This window comes from Plenodomus lingam, assembly GCF_022343315.1.
Source record: "Plenodomus lingam strain CAN1 chromosome Unknown contig_19, whole genome shotgun sequence".
NCBI lineage: Eukaryota > Fungi > Ascomycota > Dothideomycetes > Pleosporales > Leptosphaeriaceae > Plenodomus > Plenodomus lingam.
In genome coordinates, this window is record NW_027093936.1 from 2,002,435 (window position 1) to 2,029,378 (window position 26,944).

At 54.3% G+C, this 26,944-nt stretch overlaps 11 protein-coding genes across 11 annotated transcripts; 5 read left to right on the plus strand and 6 right to left on the minus strand.

Annotated features, from left to right (window-relative positions):
- Window positions 1-444: 444 nt before the first annotated feature.
- On the minus strand, window positions 445-663 carry IAQ61_004724 (uncharacterized protein; the record flags this gene model as incomplete). The annotated part of the gene is made up of 1 exon (XM_066096471.1): window positions 445-663. The coding sequence occupies one exon, from the start codon at window positions 661-663 to the stop codon at window positions 445-447; it is 219 nt and encodes a 72-aa protein (XP_065953789.1).
- A 777-nt stretch (window positions 664-1,440) lies between these two features.
- Window positions 1,441-2,997, plus strand: IAQ61_004725 (uncharacterized protein; the record flags this gene model as incomplete). Its single annotated transcript, XM_003839331.2, has 3 exons — window positions 1,441-1,669; window positions 1,738-2,518; window positions 2,589-2,997. The coding sequence occupies 3 exons, from the start codon at window positions 1,441-1,443 to the stop codon at window positions 2,995-2,997; spliced, it is 1,419 nt and encodes a 472-aa protein (XP_003839379.2).
- Window positions 2,998-6,575: 3,578 nt separating this feature from the next.
- On the plus strand, window positions 6,576-8,783 carry IAQ61_004726 (uncharacterized protein; the record flags this gene model as incomplete). Its single annotated transcript, XM_003839333.2, has 1 exon — window positions 6,576-8,783. The coding sequence occupies one exon, from the start codon at window positions 6,576-6,578 to the stop codon at window positions 8,781-8,783; it is 2,208 nt and encodes a 735-aa protein (XP_003839381.2).
- A 398-nt stretch (window positions 8,784-9,181) lies between these two features.
- Window positions 9,182-10,918, minus strand: IAQ61_004727 (uncharacterized protein; the record flags this gene model as incomplete). Its single annotated transcript, XM_066096472.1, has 1 exon — window positions 9,182-10,918. The coding sequence occupies one exon, from the start codon at window positions 10,916-10,918 to the stop codon at window positions 9,182-9,184; it is 1,737 nt and encodes a 578-aa protein (XP_065953790.1).
- Window positions 10,919-11,428: 510 nt separating this feature from the next.
- On the plus strand, window positions 11,429-12,163 carry IAQ61_004728 (uncharacterized protein; the record flags this gene model as incomplete). The annotated part of the gene is made up of 1 exon (XM_003839337.2): window positions 11,429-12,163. The coding sequence occupies one exon, from the start codon at window positions 11,429-11,431 to the stop codon at window positions 12,161-12,163; it is 735 nt and encodes a 244-aa protein (XP_003839385.2).
- Window positions 12,164-13,276: 1,113 nt separating this feature from the next.
- IAQ61_004729 (uncharacterized protein) lies at window positions 13,277-15,197 on the minus strand (the record flags this gene model as incomplete). The annotated part of the gene is made up of 4 exons (XM_066096473.1): window positions 13,277-13,489; window positions 13,554-14,450; window positions 14,507-14,873; window positions 14,932-15,197. The coding sequence occupies 4 exons, from the start codon at window positions 15,195-15,197 to the stop codon at window positions 13,277-13,279; spliced, it is 1,743 nt and encodes a 580-aa protein (XP_065953791.1).
- A 1,086-nt stretch (window positions 15,198-16,283) lies between these two features.
- Window positions 16,284-16,508, plus strand: IAQ61_004730 (uncharacterized protein; the record flags this gene model as incomplete). The annotated part of the gene is made up of 1 exon (XM_066096474.1): window positions 16,284-16,508. The coding sequence occupies one exon, from the start codon at window positions 16,284-16,286 to the stop codon at window positions 16,506-16,508; it is 225 nt and encodes a 74-aa protein (XP_065953792.1).
- Window positions 16,509-17,912: 1,404 nt separating this feature from the next.
- On the minus strand, window positions 17,913-18,767 carry IAQ61_004731 (uncharacterized protein; the record flags this gene model as incomplete). Its single annotated transcript, XM_003839341.2, has 1 exon — window positions 17,913-18,767. The coding sequence occupies one exon, from the start codon at window positions 18,765-18,767 to the stop codon at window positions 17,913-17,915; it is 855 nt and encodes a 284-aa protein (XP_003839389.2).
- Window positions 18,768-18,892: 125 nt separating this feature from the next.
- Window positions 18,893-19,795, minus strand: IAQ61_004732 (uncharacterized protein; the record flags this gene model as incomplete). The annotated part of the gene is made up of 1 exon (XM_066096475.1): window positions 18,893-19,795. The coding sequence occupies one exon, from the start codon at window positions 19,793-19,795 to the stop codon at window positions 18,893-18,895; it is 903 nt and encodes a 300-aa protein (XP_065953793.1).
- Window positions 19,796-20,776: 981 nt separating this feature from the next.
- On the minus strand, window positions 20,777-21,079 carry IAQ61_004733 (uncharacterized protein; the record flags this gene model as incomplete). The annotated part of the gene is made up of 1 exon (XM_066096476.1): window positions 20,777-21,079. One exon carries the CDS (start codon window positions 21,077-21,079, stop codon window positions 20,777-20,779), a length of 303 nt encoding a protein of 100 aa, XP_065953794.1.
- Window positions 21,080-21,094: 15 nt separating this feature from the next.
- IAQ61_004734 (uncharacterized protein) lies at window positions 21,095-26,133 on the plus strand (the record flags this gene model as incomplete). Its single annotated transcript, XM_003839342.1, has 2 exons — window positions 21,095-25,192; window positions 25,243-26,133. The coding sequence occupies 2 exons, from the start codon at window positions 21,095-21,097 to the stop codon at window positions 26,131-26,133; spliced, it is 4,989 nt and encodes a 1,662-aa protein (XP_003839390.1).
- Between the last annotated feature and the right edge of the window lie 811 nt (window positions 26,134-26,944).

Sequence of the window (26,944 nt, forward strand, 5' to 3'; positions counted from 1 at the left end):
CCCTAACCTCAACCCTAACCCAACCCTAACCTCAACCTACCAATCCCCACCCAACCCAACCCAAGCCCTAACCCCACGCCCCCGTCCGCCCTCGTAGTCCACCCGCCCGCGCGCCGCGGCACCCGGCGCCCTCGCGTACCGTACGGGAGAGAGGTTTCCGGGGGGGATTGGGTTACTGGTGGCGATTTATGGTGGAGGGTGGGAAGGGGTGTGTTGTGGAGTAGACTTGAATGGGTTAGGGTATTGTGCTAGGCAGGTAGGTACGAGGTGGGTAGGTAGGTAGGCTTGTATATTGCCAAGGGGGAGTTTTGATGCTTTGTTGTGGTCTACCTGCTGTGCTGTACGGGATGGTACAGTAGGTACTGTAGCTAGGTGACTAGGTAGGCTGGCTAGGTAGGTGGGATACCCACAACAGCCACCACTTCACCCACCTCGCTGGCGAATTCACATCACATCACAATCACACAAACCCTCCATCCATCCATCCATCCATCCACCCACCCACCCACACAAGTCACCCCAGGAACGAACGCAGACACCATATCGATACGCTACCGGTACAACATTTCCAAACCCTCCCTTGGTGGAATTCATTATCTTCATACCCATACCGACGGCCGAGGGATTTGCTACAAGAGTTTGGTACCGGTATCCACCCCCCATGGCTTAGTCAGTTCGTTCTTGTGCTAGCTGGAAAGGTATAAAGTATATACAGACCCTACATACCCCCCTCCGCGCCCCCTAGAGACTTGTACCGGTGCCTACCTAGCCAAAGCAACACCAAGCCGCAATTAAGCCCCCAGCCTTCCCAGCACCCAGCACCCAGCTACCACGCAAACCTAGCTCCAACACGGCGGCATGCACACACAGCAGATCGGCGCAGACAAACGCATGTATATGTCCATTAGTGTGGCGTGCAAGCAGCCAAGCCAGAGCAATGACGTGAGGATCTATAAATTTCCCTCCGATTTGGTCGAGACGGCGTCATGGCTAGTGTTGTATTGGGTGGGGAGTTGTGGTGATTGAGTTTGCGCTATCTAGGCGAGCCAAAGGACTCGAGCTTGGTTGGGCAGCATGGCGCGCTTCGCTGGGTTGGGGGCTGGATGAAAGAGTTTCGGGATGATGATGGTGGTGGTGGGTTTGTAGATCTTGCATGTTGGGCGTGGTGTTGTGATAAGGAGAGGTAGTAGCCAAATATAGGATACCTGCCCTACCTACGCTGCCCACACCCCCCCCCCCCCGCCCCCTTCTCAACGACGTTTTTTGCGAGACACGGGTAGTGGTTTTTCCTCACATGTGCTGTCGAAGATGAGATTGCAACTGCATCTGTCCATTGTGGCTCTCCTTGTACATGTGGCTACTCTTGTTGCTGCTCAGACACACAATGCGGATTCCCTGGCAGCTATCCTGAGTTTACCAGCGTGTCCGGTACGTCCATCCATGTATATATTCCCAGAACTTTCAGACGGACAAGGCATCTTTTTCGTTTTCTCCTCTTTCTTTCTGCAACTGCTGACGGCCTCTCCACAACAGTTGAGCTGCATATTGAAGTCGCGGGCCAACTCGACATGTGCCCGAACCGACGTGAAATGCTCTTGCACTGATGAACCCTCGAAGAGTATCGCAAGTGCCTGCATTATCAACAATTGCACAATCCAGGAAGGCCTGAGTACGAAGTTTCCCCTCCGCGCGTCTCACACAAGCCGTCACAGAACTGACTTTTGATTGCGCTTGCAGCCGCACAAAACACGACGGCAACCGTCTGTGGACTCCCTGTGCGCAACGTCCAAGAATCCTTTCGCAGAGCCGACCGCACGCTCATCTCCGTTTCGGCCTTGTTCATCGTCTGCCGCTTCTCGTACAAAATCTTCTTTATGCCTCAGGATCTCTGGTGGGACGACCTCTCCCTCTTGATGACCTTTTGCTTCAGCCTTGCCGGCACCGTCATCAGCGACCTAGGGGCCTTGAAGAGCGGCATGGGTCGCGACGTCTGGACCCTGAAGTTGACTGACGTCGTTGCTTTTATAAGATTCCACTGGATCGCTGGGATCATGTACTTCCTCGACCTCATGTTCCTGCGCCTCTCGCTGCTGTTCTTCTTCGTACGCATTTTCAGCGTGGGCAAGACACCGGCTGTCATCTACGCGACCATGATATTCAATGTTCTTTTTGGAGTGACGACGACAATCGCCATGTTGTTCACTTGTCTGCCCGTAAGCTACATCTGGGAAAAGTACATGAAGGACGACGCGATAGGTACATGCTCGAACAACACCGCGTTAATCTGGGCGCAAGCCATCATCGGCATCGCGCTGGATTTCTGGATGCTGTCGATCCCGCTCTACAATATTCGCAAACTTCAGATGCCGCTGAGCAAGAAGATCGCAACGGTGCCCATGTTTCTGGTTGGTTTTGCGGCCACGATTGTCGGAATATTACGCCTCATGGCCATTCAACAGGTTGGGGTAACAACTGCTGCCAATCCTACCATGACGAGAATGAAAATCACCCTATGGTCGTAAGTCCAACCACCTCTACCCTTTCCTCCTCTCGTAAAGTTGTCAAGCTGAACCAAAGAATGATCCCAGCATCCTCGAACTCAACGTAGGCATCGTATGCGTCTGCATGCCCACCTTGCGCCTCATCTTCGTCCGCCTATCTCCCTGCCTCGGCCGGGCCGCCAGAAAATCGATACTCTATAGCGGCAGCCAGAAGCTAGGCTCTCGCTCCAACCAGGGTTCTGGTTCCAGCACGCGTCATGACCAGGAGTACGCAATTAAGCGGCAGGTTTCCATCAACCAGCGGTATTCATGGAAGGAGGAGACGGAGAATACGAAGAAACCGGACATTGAGGCCTTTGACGAGGTGATTGTGGAGGCGGATGGGAGGATAGTGGCGAGGCCGAGGGTGGTGGCGAGCGTGAATGGGATGCATTCGGATGATGAAGTGGAATTGTTGGAGTTGGATCAGCGGGCAGGCTTCAGGTTCAATGTTTAGGGTCATGTATAGGATGAATGAATGGTGACACAGTTCAACTGGATTCATGTTGTCTGTGTTGATGATAGTCTCGTTGTTTGGTATCGTGATGTTTCACGCGTCCCTTGTAGGCACGTGACGTATTGCAGGCAAGTGAGCAAGCAGCTTGGATAGATGATCTTCAAAGACAGGTCTGACTGACAGGACAGAGACTCCTAAACGGGCCCAGACATTGCGATTCCGTCCGTCTACAGCTGGGTGAAGAGCTGCATTCGAGTTGTTCCACGGGGAAACCAGATGCTGGCCGTGAGTCTTGCCGGTCTGTCGAAAACACGTAGGTAGTGCGTGATCGAGATGGATAGGTCGCACAGGTGCATGAGCCAAGAGGATCTACCCATCTTGGCAAAGCATAATGCGTGTGGTTTTGAACCTTGTGCATGCTATGTGGAAATATGGTGATGGGATTTATCCCGCTCGCGGAAAACATGTTAGGATCTTTTGTCCCGGCTCTAGACACCGGAAGCAGCCTTTTCCTGTACTGGTGCCTGACGAATGGGGCTGAAGTCGGTAGACCTCGTCGTACATTCGTCTCTCCAAATGCCCTGTAAATTGGCCCGAAACCTGTCCTATTGGGCGGGAAAATCTGTTGGCGTGCTTACGCTGCGGCAGTTGCTGGAGCAGTGGAGAATGGAGATCTCCCAAGACATTCATCAACAGCCCCATCTACATTCCATTCTGGATTGTCAGCCAGGATAGTAAGAGGCGTTCCCTGAGCCAAGGGTGGAGGGTATCGAATCTCGATAGATGACGCCCAGCCTTCCTCCGGTCTGCCAAGGGCGGTACAGGGGGGGAATATTGATCACCGTGATCTTCAAACCTATCGCCAAGGCTCGCTGTACGACTGTGAAATGTGGAACGCCTGCCATCGATAGACCTACTCGAGCGAATTGAACATGGCCAGAATATTGTGTCTGATGAGCTGCAAGACCAAGTGGCCGGTGTGTTGCGTCAAGCGCCCATTGGCCGTGCCTGGGCAATGCGGCGTGGCCTGCGCTTCCGAAGAAGGGAGGCAAGAAGGTGTTGTCCAGTATGCTGGCTGTTTGATTGTCTGTCGGTGTCGGCTGGAACTTGGGCGGCCATTGTGGAGAGAAAAGACGAGGGCGAGGGCGAGGATTCGGGAAAGAGGTGTTGTGGCCCTACTTCCCCATTCGGCCATGCCTCTCACAAGGAACGTCTGCACGAGCCGCAAGGCACGAGGGAGGAGGTGGAGGCCCGCGCATAGGCATTGTAGTACAACCAGACTGGCAGACGGGAGTCACTGGACTGAACTGGACTGGACTGGACTGGACTGGGGGAAATCCGAGATTCCGATGCAAGACGTGTCAAGCGCTCGACCGGTGAAAAGAAGCTCTGACTACTGCAGGTGCAAATGTGCGTGACAGAGTGGGGGGGGGAATAGGTAAAAAGCGGGTTGGAGAGAACCCGTGCCAGCAGCCAGCAGCCAACAGTCTTGTACATACCAGCAACAAGGTATGTTTGGCAAAACGCAGGAGACTCACCGCTTGGCCCGCATCCGCGGCTGACTTGATATGTATAGTAGGATATGATATGGTAAGTAGAGTAGAGTAGGAAGGCAATGGGGCCAGCAAAGTCTTCGCTCATGGGTATGACGTCGGATGAACTGGGGCGCTCGACGTGTTCAGCCGGGACAGACAGGAACGAGAGCTCGGGGACGGGCGGAGGCAGATCAATAGGCAGACGGCTGAGAAGTCGAGAGTGGTGGCATGTAGTCGTGTTGTAGGTGGATAGGTAGAGTAGGTAGGTGGTGGGTACATGGGATCCCAATACCGACCCCGCAAATCCCTCTGGCGATCTGGGACCGTCTGACCGTGACCGCACAAGGACAGCAGAAGCTGCTCGCGCCCCTGCCTGGGACGGCGGAGTTGCAAAGTAGGGTTCTCTGGGCGGGTTGCAGATGATGATCTATAGTCACTGGCAAAAGAGGGAGAGTGGACAAAGTGGTCATCTGCAGTTAGTTACTCGACCTCCCCTACCAACCAACAACCATGCGTGGGCCAGGCAAGGCAAGGCAAGGCAAGGCGGCGGCCAGTGACAATGGCGGGGAAGGGGCTTACCGTGGGCCGGGGAACGACCAGACCGAACCCCCACGCACGGCCTGTTCCCCCCCTTCACGACTCCAGTACTCTAATACCTACACTGTATACATGTCGCTTGCGGCGGTTAACCGGCCGTCCAGGCTTCGGCGGAGACGCCGTCAGTCAAGCCCCAAGGAAAGCCAGGGATGGCTTCTGATCTGCTGGTCGCAATCCACGCCTTCTCCATCGCCAGACTATTGTCAGCCGAGGGCGAGGGCGAGGGCGAGGGCGAGGGCGAATAGAAGGTTGGTGTACCTTGTACCTAGGTAGGTGGGTAGTCCTGAGCTGTTGTTGGTGTTGGTGTTGCCAGTGAAAGGCTTTTACGAGATGGTCCCAAGTGTAGGTAAGATGCCGAGGCAGAGGAAGATAGCCATGGCCTTTTGCCTTCCTTCACCCTGAAAGTACAGTACAGTACCTCGATAGTCGGGCTGTACCGTGTACGTACGGGGCACACCTATCCGATCTCACAACTGTGTGCACATTCAAGCATTCCAGCATGCAAGCATCCCCTAACAGGGTGCAATCGACGACGCACATCATCTACCATACGTGCCATGTCTGGCAAGGTCCGGGTTGCGGGGCTCTCCAAGTCGTAAACGATGCAATCATCAATGCAGCAGCAACTCGCCGCTGTGGGGGTTTGCGCAGGGGGGAGGGAGAGACGACCCAGGACAGGCTGCACATCTGGACAAGGGCGGTCGGCGTCGGGAATGAAGAGGAGAGCTGCTAGAGTACTAGAGCAGGGTTGGATGGAGAGAGAGAGAGAGAGTCTAGCCATTCTCCTAAACAGCCTTCTCAGCCACCAGATCTCCTCGTAGTCGCAAATCCCGAAAACCGACCGGCACTGTGCACGGCGTCCTGAACCCACCCTCTCTTTCTCTCCCCACTGGGTGGAAAGCCCAGCGGGCTGCTCTCTTTGTTCGCCCATCCCCCGTCCGTCGTGCCTCGAATCCGCACCGCAACCGAAGGCCAACGTCACTTCTCTGCCAATCCCCGCCTGCTTGTACCCGTCCGCCCGTCACCTCACCACCTGCACCCTTTCACCCAACTCCCCAGTCTTGGACTTGTCACTCTGCCCTGCGGCCACCACAACCACCACCACCACCACCACCACCACCAGAATCATTCCGTGCATTGTTCTTCAATTGTTCCCACATCCGAAACCCCTTCAACCTTGAAATTGTGTGAATGGCTCTGTGGCATTCGCACCCCCTTCACCTGTCCCCATCTCTCCTTCCCACCCTGCATCTGCATTCGTGCAGCTCGCTCAAGCGCTCCTATCATTGCCCCAGCCCACTCCAGCGAGCCTAGCCACGATAGCCCTTTCTGGCTTTTGCTTGTTCTTCTTGCACTCTTGACCTTTTTGGCAACACACTCTCCGCCTTTGCCCAAAGCCCTACTCCTCTGGCTTGTCTCCTCGTGTACCACCGAATTTCAAGTCGCATGGAAACATCGCCTACCGTATCCTCAGGTACCACTATGCCCGTAGTTGGCTCTACGAGTCGACAATTGGCCCTGTCCTTTGAAGAGCCCACGCTATCCGATCGCCTGCGTCACCGAGACTCACGGTTGGTCGACTATCCCATATCCATTGAAGAGGAGGATGAGAGCAATGGTTCTGCAAGCGAGCCAGCGGAGCCCCTCACACCCACTAGCCACAACAGCGACACTGGCGCGCCCTTCTCTCACCCATTTCGCCATGGTCACCACGTTGAGGAGCAGACAGACGAACACGTAGACGACGTTTTCGCAACACCACGTCCAGCCACGCGCGACATGTTGCCCAAGAGTCCTCTGCAACATGTCCCTCAGCCTGCAAAACCTGCGGCAACCTCTCCCCTTTCCACGCAAACGGCTACAAACCAGGAGACACACGAACTCTCGCCCGAGAAATCGAGACTGGGAAAGCGGGTAGGCCTGTTTGTGCGCAGCAAATTACACAGGGGGTTGTCGAGCAAGGAGAGTCAGCAGCAAGCTGGATCCGCGAGCGAATCAAATGGATCGCCGAATCCAAAGGCTGAAAGGGAGACGTACATTGTCAAGACGGGTGTAGATGGACCGGCAAATGTCTCAACCCCAGCAGTGGACATACCGAAACAAAGCCGAAGACTGAGCTCATTCTCCTTCACCCGCCGCTCAGACCGATCCTCACGTGCCGGCTCGCCGCCTCTTGCAGCATCACCCCCGAACACAATGTCGCCAGAGACGCGGCCGAGTTTCGACAAGAAGCCTGCGTCTACCACGGCACTCTCTCGTATGAGCCGTCCCCGTCATGGTATCACATGGGCAGGCAGCGAAAGCGCAAGCACAGTGAAGAAGCCACTACGGCCACGAAGGCGTTCTGCCAGTACCGAACAGGTTCCCCGAATCGGCGAGACCGAGGAGAAGCCAACGGCTGGAATGCTCAACACGTTCTCCAAACCGGCCGTCGCAGGCGTAGGCATGAAGGCCCGCCGACTCAGCGTCAACCTGCCAGACGAATTCATTATTGACTGGTGTGATTTGGATAAAGAGTTCAAGAGCTCGAGCCTCATGCCAGGCAAGCGAGGCAAGATCCTGGGCAAGGGGGCGACTTCTGAAGTGAGAATCATGGCGCGAAGGACAGCAGTTGCAAAGGACGAGGAGCTAGTCGCCGTCAAGGAGTTTAGGGAACGTGACAAGGACGAAACAGAGGAGGACTATGTCCTCAAGATCAAGTCAGAGTACAGCATCGCGAAGAGCCTGCATCATCCCAACATTGTCGAGACGGTGCGACTGTGCACAGATCGTGATCGATGGAACCACGTCATGGAGTTTTGCACCTATGGCGAAGTGTACACATTGGTCGAGCGCAAGCTATTTGCAGGTGGTGTCGAGGGTTTCTACAGCCGCGACGATCGACTCTGCTTCTTCAAGCAATTGCTACGCGGCGTCGACTACCTGCACAGCCACGGCATTGCCCACCGAGACATCAAGCTGGAAAACCTCCTCCTCAGCAAGGACGGCCACCTCAAGATTTCGGATTTCGGCGTGGCCGAAGTCTTCAGCGGCGAGCATCCCGGCCTTCGCGCTTCGGGAGGCGAGTGCGGCAAGAACATGGGCAAGATTCGTCTCTCCGAGCCCGGCATCTGCGGCAGTCTACCCTACATTGCGCCCGAAGTGCTAGAAAAAGACCGGGCATACGATCCGCGTCCACTGGACATTTGGTCCTGCGCCATTGTCTACCTGACCATGACATTCGGCGGCTGTCCCTGGCAGGCCGCAAAACCGGAATTCGAATACTACGCCCGCTTCAAAAAGGGCTGGGACGCCTTCCTCGAACACCACCCCGACGGCGCCATTTTCGACGGCGAAGACGGCCACCCGCGCTGCGGTAAGCTCTTCAGCCTCATCGAGCCCCCCGCCATCAAACGCCTGGTCTTGAAAATGCTACACCCGCTCCCGGCTAAACGCATCTCCATTCACGACGTCGTCACCTCCACCTGCATCCGGAATATCGCCTGCTGCTGCCCGGAAACGTACGACGACCCTAAAATCGTGTTTGATGCTTCCAAGGCGGCGAGTGTGCGCCATGCCGCTACCAAGAAGTTTCTTCATCACCATATTCCGCCCAAGCCGGAGAATAAGGTGGGCAAGGCATTGACGCATCGTTTTGACATGGGTGAGCGGTGATGCGGGGGGGTATACGTGAAATGAATTGAAATGGATGCATGGCCGGCTGCCGCTTTAGATGGTGGAATATGGCTTGAACGTGAGCATGAGCATGAGCATGAGCGAGGCGTTTCTGTCTTGTCACTTGATTTACTCTAGTAGTCTAGCTTTTTTTTTTCAAGCGTGGCATGCATTGCATCTCATCGCCATGTTTAGCGGTATCGACCAGTTGCTTTGGCACATTTTACTCGTATTCATGCATTTAGCTTTCCACAGCGTTTGCGAAAATACACACGTGTTCTATCTATACAATCATCCGCATCTACATCTGGCATCCTCCCTCCCTCCCTCCCTCCCAACCCCAATCCATGCCCACACACTACAACAGGTACCAACCTCCCCTCCCCCGCACATCCATATCACCACATCTCCCACACCCCCTTTGGCAACACAGACCTCATGATCCGCCAATGGCTCACAGCCCCACCCCTCTGATACCGCTCCAACGCGCCCTCCCCCGCCAACACCTCCTCCCCCCTCACATACTCGCCCGTAATCTCGAGCGCAGCCTGGGGCTCCAAGAAATTCCGCCTCGCGATACTGCCCAGCAGATCCGCGGGGGTGGGCGGGCGAAAGGAAAAAGACGGGGCCTGGGCCGCGGTCTCGCGTTTTACGCAGAAGATGACCATGTTGACGAAGTCGGGGCCGGGGGAGGGGGAGGGGGCGGGGGCGTCGCGGAAGATGCGGCAGGAGGGGAAGATGGAGGTTATTGTGTTGAGGACTAGTTTGGTGCTACCGAGGGAGAGGTCGCCTGCGTAGTTTATTGCGATTGTGCCGTCGGGGGTGAGGAGGGTGTGTAGGCCGCGGATGAAGTGTGTTGTGAAGAGGGCGACTGGTTCGGCGCCGCCGGTGAAGACGTCGTGGATGATGTGGTCAAAGGAAGCGGGGTTTGAAACGGCTGTGTCTGCGACGTAGGAGACGGCGTTTGTGATGACGGCGGTGTGGTTTGGTGAGAGGGAGAAGTAGCGTGTGGCGTAGTAGTGAACGACGGGGTCGAGTTCGACAATGGTGGTGTTTATGCCGTGGGCGATGAGGGCGTTTGGGGCTGTGCCGATGCCGAGACCGATTACCAGGGCGGACTTTTGGGAGTCGGGTTTGGGGGGGAGGGGCGAGGTAGCGGCTGGTTCGATGAGGCGGACGGCTTCGAGGAGGACGAAGACGGCGAAGATGGTTTCGGGTTTGCGTTGGCCTTTGCGGTGGGCTTCGGGTGTTACGAGCCATTCGCCGCCGAGGAGGGAGTGGTCGCAGCGGAGGAGGCGGAAGGCATTGTCGACGTGGTTTTCAATTACAGACAGGTAGCCGGTGAGGGATTCGTGGCGGGCGAGGAGGGTGTATTGCTCTGTTGCCATGAGGGTTGAGTTTGCGAGTTGGAAGCCATGGGTGGAGGGGTGGTGAGGGTTTGCCCAGAGGGTGTGGAGGATGGCGGGAAAGGCGAGGAGGATGACTCGGGAAGGGCTTAAGAAGGCAGAGGCGGATCCAACGAGCATTTGCAGACCGATTCGTGTGAAATAGATCGAGGTTCCGATGAAGCTGGGGATCAAAGCGCTGCTCAGCTTGGCCACGTTTGAGACTGCAAAGTACGACACCACTGGGACCACTTCTTTGATGGGCGATGTAGATCCAAACCGGGAGATGAAGACGTAGTCCATCAGGTCAGCAGCCGCATATACCGACAAGAAAAGTAGGGGAAAGTATGTCAAGCCCTCGATGATCATCGGGCCCCAGACGATTCCCAAGTCGGCGCTGTACTGGAAGAGAAGATATTGCACAACGGGTGCCCAATACGCAATGACAGCAATGTAGTCGGCGACAGAGGAAGACACATATTTTCGAAGCTGGTATCGTGACAGCAAAGCCAGACCAGTGAAAATCTGCATACACCGTTGATGATGGGCTGATGCTGGAATGGACCCGTAAACCGGTGACAAGTTGAGTTGCGAGACGGGTGAAGCAAAGCCTGCAATAAGGAGAAGTGCGGCTGCTCGACCGAGGTGCTTAAGTTTGGTGGATGTTGCGAGTGTTGACGCTGGTTGTCCTTGCTGCTGAGCTGCCTTTTCAGCCTTGGACTTTTTCTGTGTCTTGTTCTTCGAAGACATTGTGGCGATGTCAGACAGAAATTTCCCCCTTTTCTTATACTAAAGTATCGAACCCACTCGCTTCCAAGGATTGAGAAATTCGCAATTGAAAAGCGCGAGAATGCGAAAAGACAGTTGCCAGAGATCCAAGTATTCCAAGCTCTTGTCACCTACCACTCTGTTCGGGCCGTGCTTCCGATGATTGAACTCAATCTATCCGATTTCATTCGTCCTGCGAACTATGTCCAACCACCACAAGTACAAGAACAAGACAAGGAAGGAACAGGAAAGCAAACGACGAAGAAAATAAATGCGCAACTGTTCCTGGCGGATGTTTGATGCACGGATGAAACGGGCGATCATTACCGTAGGGTGGAGCGGTTCGGAACTGCGCGCGTTTCAGGCAAGGCGTGTGGCGTCGGGCGTGTGGCGTCGTCATCCGTCAACACCACACCATGATGGGCGTGTTCTCGGATTCAGCCTCGCTCTTCCTATCCGAACCTGGATCACAAAGTCTACGGTTACGAGAGAATGCCCTACATGACTAGCTCGCCGCCTGCACTGGGCACTCTGGCATTCCGCCCCGCCAGCGCGCCCGAAGCCGTAGAGCGGATAGACAGCCAGACCAGTCGACATGGCGAAAGCACACCAGAGATATGCATGGAAGACGAAGTAGACGAATCCCTCCTACAAGCCCAGCTGCTCCACCAAGAGGAAGAAAAAGCGCAGCGACTCATTGCCAAGAATCGTAGGAAACGTTATCTAGAAGTCCACCCCGAATACTTCCACGACACCTCGCTCGAACTCGCGCACCCCCTCCTCTACGACCGTCTCATCCGCCGCTTCCAAACTGCCGCCGAGCGCGAAGCCGAAGGCCGCAGAAAGGGCTTTTCAGGCCAAATGGCAACGGACCTCTGGCGCGCGGAAGCGAAAAAGGACGCCCTCGGACAACCAGATCCATACTCGTTATTCGTGTACTCGCGCGATCCGCAGGGGCATATTATGGAGGAAGACAAGGACGATGTGCCCATGAGCAAGGAAGAAGGGCGGGCGTGGTGGGTGGATGAGATGACGCAGCGGTTTCTGCGGGGCGGGGACGACGACTTTGAATATCACAAGGTGGATAATAATCACGAGTATGATGACCCCGAGGCGGAGAGGGATTTGCAAGATGCCTGGTTTGAGAGTATGGAGAGTGACTTTGACTCGGATGGGGAGGGCAAGGAAAAGGTGCTCACGGGGGAGACGGGCATACACGATTATTGACTTGACATACTTGACGGCGTTTGATGTGGAGGTGAGGTGAGATGATATCGTGACTTGGTGTACTGTGTAAGTGCGTAACTACATTGATTATTGATGGTGTTACCACGACTAACAGTATTAGGCTCCAACAACGATTACAAAGAGTCCTTGTCCATCACTACACAATCACCAAGTTTTCCCAACTCCTCCAGCATCATATATCCATCACGGCCACCCTCCACCAGCCATCGCTCCCTCTCCACGAGGAAACCCCACCTCCAGAGCATATCCAAAACGCGCTTCCCCGAACCAACCAGATCGTTCACAAGCCAAGTGCCGTTTCCCCAAAACGCGAGATGCAGCGCACACACAGCATACATCACAGCAACAAGCCCACCCGCACATACCCCCGAGTCCAGGAATCAATCTCCACCGCCAACGCACATCATCGAATTACAACTGCCATGATATACACGATGCACCCTCAAGAGCCGGGCTACCGGGAATGTGCATCCCGAGTCCGCACTACCCTGCAGGTCTCGACGGTGGATATTCTGCCGGGTATCGAGATTCTGGGCAGGAGGGGTGTGGGCTGGGAGGTGGGGATGAGTTATGGTAGGATGTGTGGTGTGGTGGTGTGGTGTGGTGGTGTGGTGTTGGAGGTTGCGTGGGGTGAGGGGAAGGATGGAGGAGGGAAGAAGGAAGAGTATGTAGGAGTGTATAAGAGTGTGTATAAACCAAGAGAATAGGATGATAGGATGGTTCTAGACGAACACATATGTAACAAGGGCATGTTTACATTGTTGAACCGCAGTCAAGCGGGGTGAGACAAACAATTCCATTCCCACGGCCCGCGTTTTGGCATGGCTGGATTCACATTACATCACATCACAGTCATGCACCTATTACAAGATCAGATGACAACGGAACCCAGAATAACTTGGATATTCCCAACCACGCCACCCGAGACACCACGTTGCCTCCCTCCCCTCCATCGTAGCTACACCAAATCGTAATTCATATACAGTCACAACCTCCAAAAAAAGATAAATATTGCGCTATGCTCAAGGGGGATCATGATGAAAATAACCAAAAAAAAACAGCAAAAGTAGAGGAACAGGGCGAGTGGGTGGTCTACAAGAGCCAAGAGATGAACGTCTTGTAGAACCAGCTCGCATCCTTGCCATTGCTGTTTGCTTTCTTCATCGCCGCATGAGCCAGGAAAGCCTCTTCCTCGCGGTCAATCTCGCCCTTGCCTGTGTAAAAGTCTGCCTCGTGGGGCTGAACCATCTTGGACTTCATGAAGAATTTGTAGCCGAAGATGCAGCCGAGGTAGATGGGGATGCCCTGAAGGTTCTTGGTTAGTATAGAAAAAAAAATCGGCGAAGATGAGCAGGGATTGGAAACTTACAAGGTAGCCAGTGATGAAATTCTTGTAGTCAAAGTTGCCATACGAACCCCTTGTGAAGACGGAGAAGTTCTTGGTCAAGGCAATGAGGATGCAGAAGAAGAGGGCAATGTACGACCCTGTCAGGCCGAGTGGTGCCGTATACGCCAGCTGGTCCTTGGTGATGCCCTGAGCATTGCGTGCGCGGACGAAGAAAATGTGCGATACCAGGAGGGAGATCCAGGAGAGAAGTCCGAAGATGGTGGTGAGGTTGACAAAGTAGCCGAACACGACTCTGGCGTCGTCGGCAGCGTTCATAAAGGCGGTGCAGCAGAAAAAGGCGGAAATCAGCAAGGCAGGCACAGGTACACCGCGCTTGTCGGTCCAGCGGAAGATCTTGGGAGCGTGGCCTTGCTCTGCAAGTCCGTAAATGGTTCGGGATGCAATGTAGAGATCCGAATTGGAGGCACTGAAGGTGAAGAGCAGAATACAGGCGTTGAGGATACCGGGCAAGTGCTTGATACCCGCCAGTCTGATGGCCAGGACAAAGGGAGAGGCCGAGGCACCGGTCCTGGCACCATTGGCAAAGGCCAGATCTGGGGAGTCGTAGGGAACAATCATGCCCAGGAAGAAGACGGACAGACAGTAGAAGAACAGAATGCGGTAAAAGGTGAGCCTGATGGCGCGGGGAATCGTCTTGCGCGGGTTCTGTGCTTCACCGACCGTCACACCAATCAGCTCAGTACCCAGGTAGGCGAATACGGCATTGACCAAGGAAGCCCAGAATCCGTAGAACTTGCCCGCGTCTCCTTTGCCAAACGCTGGCGCAAAGGCACCTGGGTTGTTGTAGTACTTGAAACCAGTTGCTGGGCTTGGACCGGCACCGACTGCTAGCAGAAATGACAGGAGGATGACGCCGACCTGGGAAGATATGGTTAACACAACTGATTTGTGAGAAAGGATGGTTGGGTTCTTACAATGGTGATGACTTTTGTGGTACTCAGCCAGAACTCGAGTTCACCGAAGAACTTGATACCAAAGTAATTGATGGCGATGATGGTAACCAAAAAGACTGCAATCCACACACCAGGATTGACTTCCTCGGCAGTTTTCCATTCCTGAATAATCAAGGCAGTGGCAGTGAGTTGGTTAGGTGTCGTGATGATGTACTTGCACCAGTAGGTCCAGCCGAGAGCAAAACCGAGAGCAGGGTCACAGAATCGAGTAGCATAACCGGCAAAACCAGACGAGTGAGGGATCCAAGCCGCCATTTCACCGAGGGCAGTCATGACCACGTAGACGAGAAGACCGACGGCAGTATAGGCAATGAGGATGGAGGCAGGGCTATTGCCATTAGCAGGGGAGTCAAGAAGATGCCGTGTGTCTTGTATTCGTGACTTACCCAGACTGAGCCAGCGCTTTACCAGTACCAATAATAAGACCCGTTCCAATAGCACCACCAATGGCAATCATAGTAATGTGGCGCGACTTGAGACCACGGTGCAAGTGGGCATTGTCGGCATGGACAACGACACCGCTGGCGTCCGTGGCAGGAATCTCTCCAGAGTCATGTGTGTAACCAGACTTGGGTTCTGCGTGCTTCTCTGCATCATAGGATGGACGGCCCTCGCCACTGGAAGAGCCGGAACTTCTCTTCCAAATCGCCATTATGGGGGGATTGAGGGTTGTGTGTGCAACAACACGTGCTTGGTAAGGTGAGTGTTCCAATGGGCACCTCGAAAGCCACAACCAGGAGAGGACGAGGAAGAAGTGAGGGGCTGGTGGGCTCAAGGCCAAACAAAGTCTACACAAAGGAAAAGACTTGTCGGGGAGGGGGGGAGGGATGTGCCTTCAAGTAGGCAGGGAAGAGAGAGAGAGAGAGAGAGACAGCGAAGAAGGTTTGGACACAGTGGACAGGCCGAAAAGATCGCGTGTTTGACCGGTTCTTATTCAAAGGAAGGCAATGTACGGGGAGGGCGAAGTAGTCGGTCCACAAACGGCGCAGATAACGCAAGAGGACCAAGCAGGCCTAGTGTTGGTCGGGCGGCGTAACCTAAGACGGCCAAGAGCAGAATTTTGTAAGTAAAAGGATGGGGTGGAGTACGTGGAGGCGCTGGCTTCTGTGAGATAGCATCGTCGTGAGCGTTTTGGCGCGGCAAGAGAGGGCCTGGTGTGCCATGCCAATGTGCCAATCGCCCGGTCCAGCGATGGATCGAGCTGGCCAATGCGACTACCCACGAGCATGTCCTTCTTGAACAGGTTTGGCCGAGAGCCACAGGCCCTGTCTCCAGCCCTTGGCGATGGTCATGGCCCGGTGAGCCAAGCATTTACCCGACTCTTTATTCCATGGCGCCTGTGCACTTTGATAAGAACAAGCTCCACAGGCTGAGGGGGGTAGTGGGAGCGGGAGCGGTGACCAGAAAATACAAGCAGTGGTGGAAGGCGAACTTGTGCTCAGAACATCTGACCAAGCTTCTTTCGCGAGGCAGAGTTTGGGAGGCTCCGCCACCAACTTTCACGCCTCATCGCCCCCAGCCGCAAAGCGAAGCATGCGAAGCCGTATGACAGGTGCGACAAGCAACCGCTGCCCGCAAGTTGCCGCATCAGCAACCCCGCTCGCTCGCTTGCTTGGGGATAAGTGGGCTCGTGCTTGTGGAGGTGGGGGAGGCACCAGCCGCCTTCGTGTTGTAGGAGCAGATAGCAGTAAACATACTATACCGGTACTATACCTGGTAGTGCCCAGTAACAGGAGGAATGGCATGGCAGGTTGTGACGACGGGGGGCGGTCCAGCCGCGGTAGTTGACTTCGGGTACGGTAATGAATGGGTCAGGCCCAACTTGTACTCTACACCTAACGTTAGCACTCGACCGAATCAGCAACCACCGGCCATTGGTGCCACTTTCCAACCACAATCTGGACTGGACAGCATCGTGCCCTGTCCTGTCTGCAACCCCATGGCGGCGGACTTGCAACCGTAGCACCCTTCCTAGACGCGACCCGGAATATTGGCACGACGGGGATGCGAGAGAAATCAGAGAAATGGCTAGAAGGTGCAGGTGCAGGTGCCAGGTACTACCGGTACCGGACATACAGGACTTACCATACAAACCTGAACCTATCCCGATAACTCCTCTGTACGTACTATAGGTATACAGTAAACACTTACTGTATCTCTTCGCCCGTCCACTGTCCACGACTCCACGGTGGCAAGGTATTGTACACAGTACAGTACAGTGTCATCGTCAGCATCAACATCCGAACCAAGACTGCAACGCTTGCAGATGGATGGCATGAACCCGGCCCAATAGCTGGTTCCCCCAATCTTCTAGAACCATTCCCGAAAAGCTGACACAGTCAATCACCCTGTCATTGGGCGCCCACTCGTTTCCCCCCTCTTGCTTCCAAGTCCAGGCGGCTCTTACTGTGCTTGCCCCCCCCCCCCCCCCCAAGAACAACACCTCATGGCATTTTCCGTCATGTCTTGGTAGGGCCGAACCGAAGGGCGCTTGCGACACCCCTCAGGCTTGTAGGCAGATAGGTACCTGTAATACCTGTGGACACAGTAGTCGTCCTTGGTTTCGTTTCGTATACCGATGCTTCCCTTGGGGCGGCCCTATTCTGCGAAAACCGTGACAGCATGTTTTGCGCTTAGCGAGCCCCAAGTGCAGATTCTGTTACCTACACGATTTCTGTGTCCCTCACGGTTTAGAACGCGTCCCCTCCCTAGGGCGCGGATCTGACATGTCGTTTGTGCATGGCGGAGAATCCGGGGGTGGGGGCGCCAGAATAGTTTTCGGAACGAGTTTGTGGAGAGGGCTGAGGTCTTTGCGTATCCTGGGGTCATGGCTGGAAGGATTCTACCGGCATCCTGGCTGCTGTGAGGTAATAGCTACCTATAGCTGGCCTGGCATTCTCGGTCGGCCGTGGAGGAATTAGAATTTCAAAAGGTCGAGCCCTATTGTACCTATGCACACTTGTATTCCTCCGAGGCCATCGGGGGAGCGCTGCACAGCTGGTCGGTCCTTCGTGCCGTTGCGAAATCAAAATAAGAATCGACCGAGTATTCGACTCTCATGCCGTGAATAAACTATGAGAAAGAAGACAAGAAGGGAAAAAACGTTGAAAAAGTCAGCGAGCGGAGGCCCCGAGGTTATAGAAGTGACTCGGTTCGGAAAACAGCCGAAGAAGTCATCAAATGGGGCTAGCATTGCGGAAAAGCAAGCCAGAAGGAAGCTGCCAGCACCGGCAAACACCTCTAAATCTTCCCATCTACGGTATTGACCAACATGCCCAATAGGAGCTCGGTAAACTCAAAATGCCGCTCAATTCATTCATGGTCATGGCATAACTCCAACTACAACCATCATCTTCTTCTTGTCATATCATCCTTTAACCACATATCCATCCCCCAACCTCATCCCCCCCAAAATCTCAATCAACCGCTCATCATACTCTGGCTGCACATCCCTCCCCCCCTCATCCAAACACCCCAAGTAATTCGTAATATCTCTCCCATCGCTCTCCCTAGCCTCAAACCCATTCCCTAAAAACGCAAACATATTCTCTTCGTCATACTCAATCTCAAAGTCCTCATACCTAGGCGCGTCCAACATCTTCAAGAAATGCAGCCGAGATCCCGGCCAAATGGCAGCCTGCCCGTCCACTTTGCCCTGCTTGAACCAGCTGCGACAGGGCGATGTCCACGCCGTGCGTTGCAGGAACAGGTCTGCGTGTTGGCGGAATGCGAGTGAGGGCGCAAGTTTTGGTGTGAGAGATTTGATGTTTTCGATTTGCACCTTGGTAATCGCTTGGAAGATGTAGCGTGTCCATTGTTCGATGAGCGGCATAAAAGAGCCATGGCCCAACGGACCGTATGGACCGCAAAAGGAAAAGGTGTTGGGAAAGTTGGGGATCCCCACGCTGAGGTAGGACGTCACGCTTTCTTTCCACATGTCGCGGACGTCAACGCCCTGGGCTATAAAGGGGAAGCGCGGGAGCCAGGTGGTGTTGAAGCCTGTGGCGCAGATTATGACGTCGACAGAGTGGGATTTGCCCTCGTGGTCAATGAAGCCGCTGGGCGTGATGGAGCCGATGGAATCGGTGAAGATGGTGGTGTTGGGTGCCACGAGGGCTTCCAAGTAGCCTGGGGCAGGCGTTGGGCGACGACATCCCGGGTTGAAGTCCTTGGGAATCATTTTCTCGACGAGAACAGGATCATGGTTCAGTTTTGTGCGCATCTCGCTATCGGCGTAGCTTCGTGCTGCGCGGGCTTCCTCGCTGCCCTTGAGGATGAATTTGAAGCGCTGGTTCAACTCATTTTCAATTTGTTTGCGGTACTCGAGGTACTTTTTAGGGTTCTCCTCTAGGAACTTGAGTTGCTCGTCACTGTCTGTTCGAGGTCAGCATTGTGGGAGAGAGGAATTTGCACGGTGTACTTGCACCGAAAGTTGGCACCATTCTTGGCTGCCCATTTTTGTGCAAAGCCTGCCGTTATCCAGATTGGCGAGCGGATCCAGTGATACAAATGTTCAATTTTCTTTTGTATTGCTGCGACGATTTGGACGCCTGAGCTGCCTGCGCCTATTACGGCCACACGCTTATTGGTCAGATCATAGCCTTCCTCATAGTTGGCACTGTGCATCAGCTTTCCCTTGAACTCATGCAGACCAGGTATATCAGGCCATTTCCAGTTGTTCAGCACTCCACCAGCATTGATGAAGAATTCAGCGCTGTCTTCAAGGACCTCGTCCGTTGCCAAGTTTCGCACTGCACAACGCCATAGTCCAGCCTTGCTGTCCCATTCCAATCGCTCGATACGGTGTCGTAGCTTGATGTACTTTTCAATAAACGTATTCTCGCGTTCAATCGATTTCAAATACTCCCAGATCTCGGGAGAATACGAGTAATAATGTGACCAGAGCTTGATCTTCCACGTGAATTGATAGTTGACAGAGGGAATGTCGCAAGCACAGCCAGGATATCGATTTTCTAGCCATGTTCCTCCAACATCACCATTCTTCTCGTAACAAACCATTTCCATATTTTCCATCTCTTCCTCGGCCTTCTTGAAGAAGTTCAACGATGAGGCACCAGCACCCATGAGTATCACCTTGACCTTTTTCTTTGTACCCATTGGCTGCTCTTTGATTCGGTAGCCATGTTCGTCTGTCTCTGGTGGGGCTTGGTCACGGATTCTGCTGCTCTCTTCTGCGCCGCCGTTGCCTGATGTCGCGTATCGTGGCCTGGGATCTGATTGGATGCCCATGTTGAGCGGTTTGGGATATGGGTATGTGAGAAGTTGGAGGTGATGGCTAGCAATTTCAAACTACACAGATGGACTTGATGACACGATGGTCATGGTTGAAATACAGCATGGCATACCTACTGGACCTCGGAAATGGGATTTGAAGTGCGGTGATAACGATGACATGAATGTGGAGGATCATACCGGTAGACAACGGCCTCGGATGCGGGGTAGAGTACAAACAGCATATAGCCTACACCATTTTACATACAGACGAGGCCACTCTGTACTTAGTATCTGGGTATTTGGGACTGATAGCCATACAAGATGAACGAGAGGCATGGTGAAGTATGCTGGTCGGTGGTCTAAGCTGCCGTCGTACACCTACCGTACCATGACAGCGTCAGTGCCAGCGACTAGGTAGGTACCGGTACCCCGGTGACACGACTGCACAGCTGAGGCGAAGTTGTCGTGAGTCAAGGAGGTGTCAGTATTGTACAACGGTGTTTGGGGGCCGAGCGAAGATGCCTGGACAAAGGCGGATGGGAGTTGCGCTACCATACTCCTGAAATCCAGCCCTTGGAAGTTGGGGGGCAGTAGCAGCTGGTACGGTAATTGGCGATACCTATTAGCTAGGTAGTCTCATCAAACGGGCTGATCTTGGCTCGCCCATCGTGCCCAAGCTCGACTGCTGGGTGACTGACAGCAGTCCACAAACAAGCCATACATAGCCATATATCACCATTGCTCCATGCACCACCCACTTTGCTCCCATATTGCGGCCCAGCCCTTTTAGCTAGAGAGCAGTAGTTCGCAGTGAGGCGGATTGTCGCAGTGTCTTTTCCACTCCCAACGGCCCGTTCCCCGCGTCAAGTGGCCCGACAGCCAGAACCCTTTTGACGACGAGAGCTGCGCCGAGATCCTGCCAGGGCACGCAGCGGCTACGCTAAGCTAGAGAGACTCTCTCCTACGGCCTGACGCACTACATCGACAACTTTTGCTTCACCACGGCGCATCCTGTCGCATCCCCGTCCAGCAGAGAAGAAGACATTGCAAAGCCGTGACGCAGAAGTCGGTGCCTTGCCTTGCCTTGCCTTGCCTTGCCTTGCCCTCCCCATTCCAGTTTGTGCAAGTCGGCCGACTCAACCCAGGACCGACTGCAACAGAACAGTGTGCAGCAGCGACTGTCATGCTACCCGCGCACGCTCGTGTCGTAGCCTTGTGAATGACGACGACCACGCCGACGTCGACAAGGTTGACCGTCCCTACCTCCACCGTCGCGCCCTTCCCAGGCCCTCGCTGCATGTCCCATCCATCGCCATGTCGTACTACGGAAACGGCCAGAGCTACTACAACCCCAACATCCCTCACTCGAGTGGCAGCCCCCAGGGCCAATATCAGGACTCATACACCCGCCCCACTCCCAGTGTTGACAACGGAGATCAGACGAACGGGGGCGCCGCGGGCTATGGCTATGCCCAACCTGCCCGGCGCAACAGCATGGCCGCCCGCCAGAACGACGAGCTGTTCATCGGTGACAGCAGCTCCCCGCCGCTGAGCCAGGGTCCAACGTCGCCCACAGTGGGCACGTACAACGCGAGCTACGGCTACTCTTCGCAACCACAGTCGCAGCAGCAGTACAATCCACAAACCTACAACGCCCAGCCCATTGCTCTGCCGAACCCCTCGCAGTACGGCGGTGTCAACAGGGTCTTTGCGCCTACCGTCTCGCCCTCGCACCAGCCCTATGTGCCCGCTGCGTATGCCGACAACAACCTGGGCCGGAGTGGCACTGTCAGCCATCCCTATGGCTTCTCGCCCACCTCGCCCACCGTCTCTTATCCCTCGCCCAGCACATACCAGAACCCGCAGTTTGGGCGCGCAGGCCCCATGCAGGGACGGCCGTCGGCATATTCGACCCCAGCAGCCCCATCCCTGCCCGCGATAACAGCAGGCAGTACCCAACTACCGTCCGAAGACTGGGGCAACTATCCAGCCCGACACGCCTCCAACGCCTCATCGGGCTACTACTCGTCAACCACTTCGCACGCCCCGCTACCCTCTCCGCCAGGCTACGATACGTGCTATGCCTCGCAGCCCCGCAACGACCGACTCACCTCTCTCTCCAGCCTCCATACAAGTCCTCTACCGCCTACGCCAGAGAACCCCGCCCAGACTTCTCCACAGCGCTCGAGCACCGTGTCCTCCCGCCCCCTCCCTCCTCCTCCGCAGGACTCGGACAGTGACGAGTACTTCGTAACATCCAACGGGCATACCTACCAGGATGATCTCTTTGACGATGTCATGAACATGACGGCAGGCGATCAGCCGCTTCCGGGTCGTCAAGCCAATGGTGGACAATACTACAACAACGAACACCACTCTACCGGCAGGAACGGAGAGCATGTAAATGGCAATCGGCCAGCCCCTTACCCCATGGACGAGACCTATACGAGCGACGAGAGTGATGCAGAAGCAGCTGCTGGAGTGGCTGCACTAAAAATGGCCGAAGACCAGGATAGGGCCGACGAAGCCCATAGACGCAGTGGAGGAATGGGCTCGTTCGGCACACACTCGTCCTACATATCAGCACAGCCTCCAGTAGATACTAGCCAGCAAGCCTCTGGAAGCGCAAGTGATAGTGATTACGTTGGTGTTGACGTGAGCATGTTTGGAGGTGGCTTCATGCCCTCTTTCAACTATGGCGGAAATCCCAGCCAGCTGGCGGGCGGTAGCCAAGGAGTATCGACATCAGGATCGCAACACCGTTCCGAAGCAGCAAGCGACGACTATGACCCCATCCACCCATTTCCGTCATTTTCCACGAATGCACGGGTCGACACATTTGGAACTGGGGGCTTAGAAGAGCCCAGTGCAAGACGGCGCAGCTACGACGAAGGCGACGAGGTCACCCTCATGGACACTGCATCTGCATTATCCGGCTCTACTCTCTCTGGCCCCATGTCTGCGATGCCTGGTGAGCCTCCAGACATGTTCTATCACCCAGGCATATCGAATCGGCCACTTCCACCACCACCGATGAACACCCACCATATTAGTCACCAAAGTACAGGCTCCACAGGCTCCTATGAATATTGGCGCAACGCACCTTCGGCACGCGGCTCATATCCGGTCGATGCCAATGATGTTCACATGGCCTCACCTAGTGGCACACAGGTGCCTCGATCGACATCATTGCTTCAGCATAGCAACGCTCCCACTGCGATACCACTTCCTAGATCAAAGACGGACGCCGAACAAGGGCACAGGATACGGCAGAATGCGAACCGAAATACGTTCTACGGAGGTGCGTTGGATAGCGATGGCAACACAATGACTCCCAACAGCGCAGAAGCAGTAGCGATTGATTTGCCTACTCTTCCAGTCGGCAAGCGGTTCAATCCAGCCAAATTGTCGACAAACGACTTCAAAAAGTGTACAGAGCCATGGGCCCTCAGTTCCATCATTGCCTGGCTCAAAACAATGACCGAGGGAGAGAACGATCTCAAAGAAGGCCCTATACAAGATGGGCTCATCGCTCTCTTCACCCACAAGGTGCCCACCATGAATATAGCTGATGCTGAAACACTAAGTGCTCGCGTGGTATCAGAAATGTACAAAGCAGGTACCCTGGTCCATGAAGAAGAATGGTTGAGATTTTCCACTGCAAGCATGACTGGTGTCATCTTTCAGCTCACTGGTGCAGGTTGTTATGCGCCGATGCTACATACACATGTGAGCCCTGGTCGCTGTTACTCGCATCATTGCCAGAGGACGTTGAAGAAGATTGATCTGAGTTCGCAATCCGCTGCTCACAAGCAAGAAGACTGGGTAACATTCCACAAGCTGAAGAAGGAAGACCTCGAGGGTGCAAACAAGAAGGAAATTGAGCGCCAGAATATCCTTCACGAAATTGTGCAGGGTGAGGACAATTATATGGAGCGTATTGATGTATGGCGACGCCTGTATCGAGATCGGCTCATCTCTGCGCAACCGCCTGTCATTCCTCCCAAGAAGCTCAATCGATTCATCAACGATATCTTTGGAAAGCTGGAGGCAGTTCGAAAGGCAAATGAAGATCATTTGCTGCCTCAGATCAAGTATCGACAACAAGAGCAGGGCCCCTGGATCGTTGGATTCAGCGACATTTTCCGAGAATGGATCAGAAAAGCAAAGCATGCTTACATTGAGTATGCTGCAGCATTTCCGTTTGCGAGTTTCTTAGTACGACAAGAAGCCGACAGAAACATATTATTCCGATCATTCCTGGACGAGGCTCAAAAGAACAAGCTATCAAACAAGCTGGGTTGGGATACCTATCTGAAGGGACCCATTGATAGGCTACAGCGTTACGGTCTACTCATCGACACCGTGCTTAAGAACTCAACTGTCGATAACGAGGAAAAGCGCAACCTGCAAATCGCAAAGGAGGAGATCAAGGCTGTGACCCTGGAGTGCGACAGTCGAGTCGCAGAGATGGGACGAAAAGTCAGTTTGACAGATTTGCAAGCCAAACTCATTCTGCGGCCTGGCATGCAACGGGTGGAACTCAATCTCGATCATCTTGGGCGTGAGCTGATCTTCCGTGGTGATTTGCACCGAATGGGAGGCAGCCGGTTCAACTGGCTCGAAACACATGCTCTGCTTTTCGACCATTACCTGGTACTGGCCAAGACCGTATCGTTTCGTGAAGCAGATGGAGTGACCAAGTCAGAGAAGTATGATGTGTCGAGACTTCCCATACCTATGGATCTGCTTGTGCTAGAAAGCGAAGACGACGACCCAGTTGTGCGCTCCTCTATGAAAGGTATTTCGACAGTCACAACAGTCGCAGGACGAGTCTCTGGTGCAAATCCAAGTCGAGGCAGCAACAGTCCAGGGCCTGGATCGCTTCAACATACAAACACCGCGAATTCTCTAGGGTCCACCAATACTGGGTCGTCCGGTAAGACAATGGTCAACACGACAAGCATTGATTCCAGCCGAGATGAAAAAATATTGTACCCGTTCAGAGTGAAGCATCTTGGCAAGGAGACCTACACGCTGTATGCATCATCTGCGCAGAACCGTGCAGAGTGGTGTGACAAGCTCATCATCGCGAAGACACGACATGCGACAGCATTGTTTGCGCAAAATGCCGAGCCCTTCCGTCTACGCGTCATGGCAGATGCGGCATTTGCCTATGATAGTGCAATGCCATCGCAACGTGCCATCACAATCAAGGGTACCCCACTGGACCGAGCTGTAGAGGAGGTGGAGAAGCTCTTCGTAAACGTGGGCCGTCCCGTTCCCATCTGTCGAGCTCGCGTGAATTGTGCGACTGCATTCAACCAGCCATACGGAAAGCACATGGTCGCTGTTGGTACAGACATTGGTGTATACGTCTCTGAGTTTGATAACCCCAGAGGCTGGTCAAAGGTAGGCGCAGCATATTACTCAACACTACAAACTCATGCTGACCAAGTTAGGCTATACAAGTCCCAAGAGTAACGCAAATTGCTGTCCTCGAGCAGTTTAGCTTGATGCTGCTTATATCAGACAAGTCGTTGATTGCCTACCACCTGGATGCCGTATGCCCTGTGGGTGGTGTTGCACCCAGCAGTGACTCGTCACGCAGAGCACCCCAGAAGCTCTCGGGAGCTCGTGACATTGGCTTCTTCGCCACCGGTGTTATGAAGGATCGAACGCTGGTCTTTTACAAGAAGCGCGATGGCATATCATCGACCTTTAAAGTTCTTGAACCCGTGTACCAAAAGTCTACTGAGAAGAGGTCGCGCATGTGGAAATCGGGGCGCACCGAGTTCTTCCGCGAGTTTGACGAGTTCTACATTCCAGCGGATTGCTTTACCATCAACCTTTTCAACACTACGCTTGCCATCTCTACCGCAAAGGGCTTCGAGGTCATGACTCTCGACAAGAAACAACCATGGTCGGTTCCGGATTTGAAGCAGCCACACGTCGCTACCATTGCGTCGCGACTTCAGAACCAAGATCCACTTGGCATGTTCCGTCTCTCGGATCAAGAGTACCTCCTCTGCTACGAAGAGTGCGCCGTGTACATCAACAAGACGGGCGAAATCTCGCGGTCCGTCATCATGGAGTTTGTGGGCAAAGCAAAACACGCAGCCATGTATGGACCGTACGTCTTGCTCTTCGACCCAGACTTTGTCGAGATCCGCAATGCGCAGAATGGGCGCTTGAGGCAGGTGATTGCGGGACGCGATGTCAAGTGTCTGGATGACGGGCTGAGCGGTGGCTCCACCCATAATCGCACAATCAAGTTGAGCCTGCAGCATCCGCATCAGGAGAGATGCCAGGTCGTGGTCGAGCTGGTCTTGAACGAAGGACAGAAGGAGTAAGGGGGAGTGGGGAAAGATATACCTTTCTTGTGGCTTTGGCTCTTGGGGAAAACGTACTTTTTTTTTCTTTGAAGGGGGATAGCCGCGAAGCGAGCATACAAAAACCGACAGGTATAGAAGGTGGGGAGTCGTGGAGTCGAGGTGTTTGATCGGGTTGACGCAGAAAACGGCCGTTTTGCCTTGGAGTAGACTTTAACGGCCTTTTGTACTTACCCGGATATGGGGTGAGAGGACACTGTCATGTGCACCTCATCATCTGGTGTTGGTGAGCGGCGCTTTTTGGTTGCAGCATTGTTAACACAGAGGGGATGGTTTGGGTCGTCGTGCATGCACGCGTGCTTTTGGTGGAGTGTTGACAGTTGTACTCTAGTAAATACTCGAGACTATCTTGGCATCCAGTCCGCAGTGCGGGCTTTTTTATGCTTGGAGATATTGCGCCAAAATACCACTTTTTTTTTGTATTGTTTATTTAGTTATCTAGTTCTGTCGCGTGGGAATTACAACACACATGCCGCCTTATCTCACCCCCTCTCCATTCTTCCAGCGTAATACTCTTGCGTAGAAGTAACATGGCCTCGCCATCGCAAGATAAACTCCCACATTCCGGCAGACCAAGGTTAGCAGCGGCGAGACTTGCCCACCGTACCGTACGCAGAGCTCGGACTCGCAACGATGTCCTGTCTAGATCACGGCAACGCTCTAGCACACGGCGCCGGTGCTATCTGTGACGGGCGCGCGGGCGGGCACGGGGCGCGCGATGGGAGGGTAGGTTAGATGCGGTTGGGGTGAGTGGGCATTCCGAGAAACGCTC